Source organism: Sceloporus undulatus, unplaced genomic scaffold (genome assembly GCF_019175285.1).
Source record: "Sceloporus undulatus isolate JIND9_A2432 ecotype Alabama unplaced genomic scaffold, SceUnd_v1.1 scaffold_6379, whole genome shotgun sequence".
Classification (NCBI taxonomy): Eukaryota; Metazoa; Chordata; class Lepidosauria; order Squamata; family Phrynosomatidae; genus Sceloporus; species Sceloporus undulatus.
In genome coordinates, this window is record NW_024809298.1 from 1 (window position 1) to 3,159 (window position 3,159).

Sequence of the window (3,159 nt, forward strand, 5' to 3'; positions counted from 1 at the left end):
TTTGTGAACACAAGTAGTAAGGCTAGTAATAATAGTAATTAATAATAATAAAAGACCATTAATTAGAGGATAGATTTATCTCCCTTGACACCTAAAATAATCCCCCGAGAGCTAAAGCATTTGATAGATCTGCGTTGTCAGGGACTAGGAAGAATGATGATAGGCCATTAATGACACTAATTAGAAGACAAATTTATTTCCCATGACACCTAAAATAATCCCTGGAGAACTAAAGCATTGATCTATGCTTGTGAACATCAGTAAGGCTAGGATGTCATAACAGGAGACCAGATTTTTCCCAGTAAAAATGAAGGGCCATTTTGGGTGGTATTCATAAGTGTATTAATTTTTAGGTGATATTCATAGTCTCCATAAATAGGCACAAAGCACACATACATTCAGCTCCTCGACACAAGAAATCTCTTGGGGAAGAAACCCAGTTTGATCTGTTTTATTTTTAGTACGTTTTGGCTCAGAAGCCTTTTTTGAGCTGTTTAGGGAAGAGTGGAGTTTAAGCTCCCTGTCACCTTGAAGCAGACATATTTGTGTATAGCCATATTTCCCTCCCAATCCCTGAATTGTCTATGCAAACCATTTGGAATCTCTTAATGATGGGTCTTTTGCTCATCCTGGGGGTGGTTTTAAGATTCTGGAATCCGACAATCTTCTTAAAATGCCTGAAATAGGCAGTATAATACCAAAGGCTAATGGGACTGGCCTAAGTAAAAACGTGGCAGGAGACAAAATGGCGGCCTGCTTGAAGGGTGGGGACGCGTTCAGCAGCCAGATCATGAAATGGCTGCAGCTGTTGGGAGGGAGCGACTGCCTGAGCCAGAGAAAGGGAGTGCTGCTGGGTGGAGCAGGAGCCCAGCCGGGTCTGACCATGTATGGCTATGCAAGGAAACCAAGACTGAATGAAGGCTGGCGGAAGTGAGAATATTTGACAAACCCTAGTTGGCGCTATTGTATAGGGGAGCTTGCTGGCATCCATAAGAATGAGCCACTGAAGCACGTTCCAGATGGTAGCTCAAAAAAGTAAAAGCTGCAATAGCACCACAGTCACCCCTCCAAATCCATGAATTTTTTTATTCACAGATTCACGCATCCACAGCTTGAAATACTTTAAATATATATAAATTTATAAACTACATAAATTCCAAAAAGCAAACCTTGACTTTTGCCATGATGCATCTCAGACACAATTTTATTATGTCATTGTATTTAATGGGACTTGAGCACCCGCAGAGTCTGGGATCCACAGAGGGTACTGGAACCAAACCCCAGCAGATACCAAAGGCCCACTCAGTGCTTTATCCTATAGTAGGAGTTGCCTAAGTTCAAATTCTGGTGAATTATTATCTTAGTACTAAAAACCATTTTCTGTGTTTTCCAGGTTTTTCAAGGCATTGCACAGCAGCTTTGCTGTTTTTGACAAAAACACCACCTATTTGTCTACACTCTTCGACGACAAAGTACTAAAACTTGGCCAGAATGAGCTTCTCAAACACAGAGATGTTGTTGGGGGATTTTCTCTCCCCCTTCAACCAGCCGTGTTTGGTGGCTGAAGAAAGTCTGGGACTCTTAGATGACTACCTGGAGGTGGCCAAGAACCTCAGTTCGCATGGGTTCTCCAGCGACAAGGCTAAAGTGGGCTCCTCCAATTGGCTGGCTGTGGATAGTTTGAATAATGGTGCAGATAACAGCCAGGGTAAGACCAGGGACACAAAAAAAGTATTCTGGAAATGTTGAGGGTGGCTTTGATTTCTAGTTTGTTGAATATAAACAAGTAGCATCCTTAGTCATGAGAATATTTTGTAAAATGTGCTAGAATAATTGCTGGAAACATAGGCTATGTATTTCTTTGTTGAGTATATAGAACGGGAGGGAGTAAAGGCACAAGAATAACTTTACTTGCTTTTTTGGATAACACTTAGTTTTCTGAATAAAATTTTTCTTTCATTTGACAGAGGATGCCTTCTCTGGCATGGATTGGATGGTGGAAAAGATGGATCTGAAGGAGTTTGACTTTGACGCGCTGTTAGGTATTGATGATCTGGAATCCACCATCTCACCAGATGAGCTCACGGCCACGTTGGAAGACACGTGTGATCTACTTGACCCTCCCATTCAAGAAATTCCCATTGAAGAAACTCTACTGATACCAGAGCAAATTATCCATTCTCCCATATCTCCCACTGGAGCAGATGAAATGGCCCCATTGACCTCCTTGTTTGCATTTCCCCTCTCCCCAGAGTCACTTATCACAACAGCAGACCATTCTTTCAGCTTAGAACTAGGTGATGAAGTAGATGTTCTTGAAGGAGAAAGGAAAGCTGAAGCCCATATCCTAGTGGTAGTGATTCCCAAGTGTGAGGGGGAAGATGAAGTACATTCTGATAATGATAGTGGAATATGCATGAGCCCGGAGTCTTACTTGGGGTCACCCCAACAGAGTCCTACCACTTCTGTTAGTTCTGTGAGTGATGTCCAGTCTGTTAAGCCCCTGCTTGTTTCTGTGCATCCCAAGCCATATGATTCCCCTGCAGAAAAGGTAGCATCATTTAAAATAAAGTCTGAAAAGAGAATAGACAAGAAACTGAAGAAGATGGAGCAAAATAAGACGGCAGCTACCCGGTATCGGCAGAAGAAAAGGGCAGAGCAAGAGGCCTTATCAGGAGAGTGTAGAGAACTAGAGCAGAAAAATGAGGCCCTGAGAGAGAAAGCAGATTCATTGAGCAAAGAAATCCAGTATTTAAAAGATCTAATTGAAGAGGTCCGTAAAGCCAAGAGTAAAAAAGTTAAAGTTCCAGAATAGGGTAGTCAAGAGTAGATGTTACATGCATGTATATAAAAGCTTAGTGCAAACTGCTGTGTATTGTTGCTAAATAAATTATTTTCTAGTATATAATTCTGTATGTACAGTGGAGTCTTTGAACTGTTCTGTGTGATTTCTTGAATTTAATGAAATGGTAAAAAAAAATTAAAGTGAAAAGGACAGCTGCTTTGAGAAGTTACAATCAGGCAGTTTCCTTGTACAGGAGCTAGATTGAAACAACATAAAGTGAGGAGGACACTTTTCCATCCATGCTATGCTTTCCTCGGTGGTGGGACCTTGTTAGTAAAAGGGCTATTTTTTGTTTAAGAAAGCGGGAAGACATC

General features: G+C 41.3%; 1 protein-coding gene across 1 annotated transcript; it reads left to right on the forward strand.

Moving 5' to 3' along the window:
• Window positions 1-1,132: 1,132 nt before the first annotated feature.
• On the forward strand, window positions 1,133-2,908 carry LOC121918233 (cyclic AMP-dependent transcription factor ATF-4-like). Its single transcript, XM_042444315.1, has 2 exons — window positions 1,133-1,708; window positions 1,968-2,908. Exons 1-2 carry the CDS (start codon window positions 1,492-1,494, stop codon window positions 2,813-2,815), a joined length of 1,065 nt encoding a protein of 354 aa, XP_042300249.1. The 5' UTR covers window positions 1,133-1,491; the 3' UTR covers window positions 2,816-2,908.
• The last annotated feature ends 251 nt before the right edge of the window (window positions 2,909-3,159 follow it).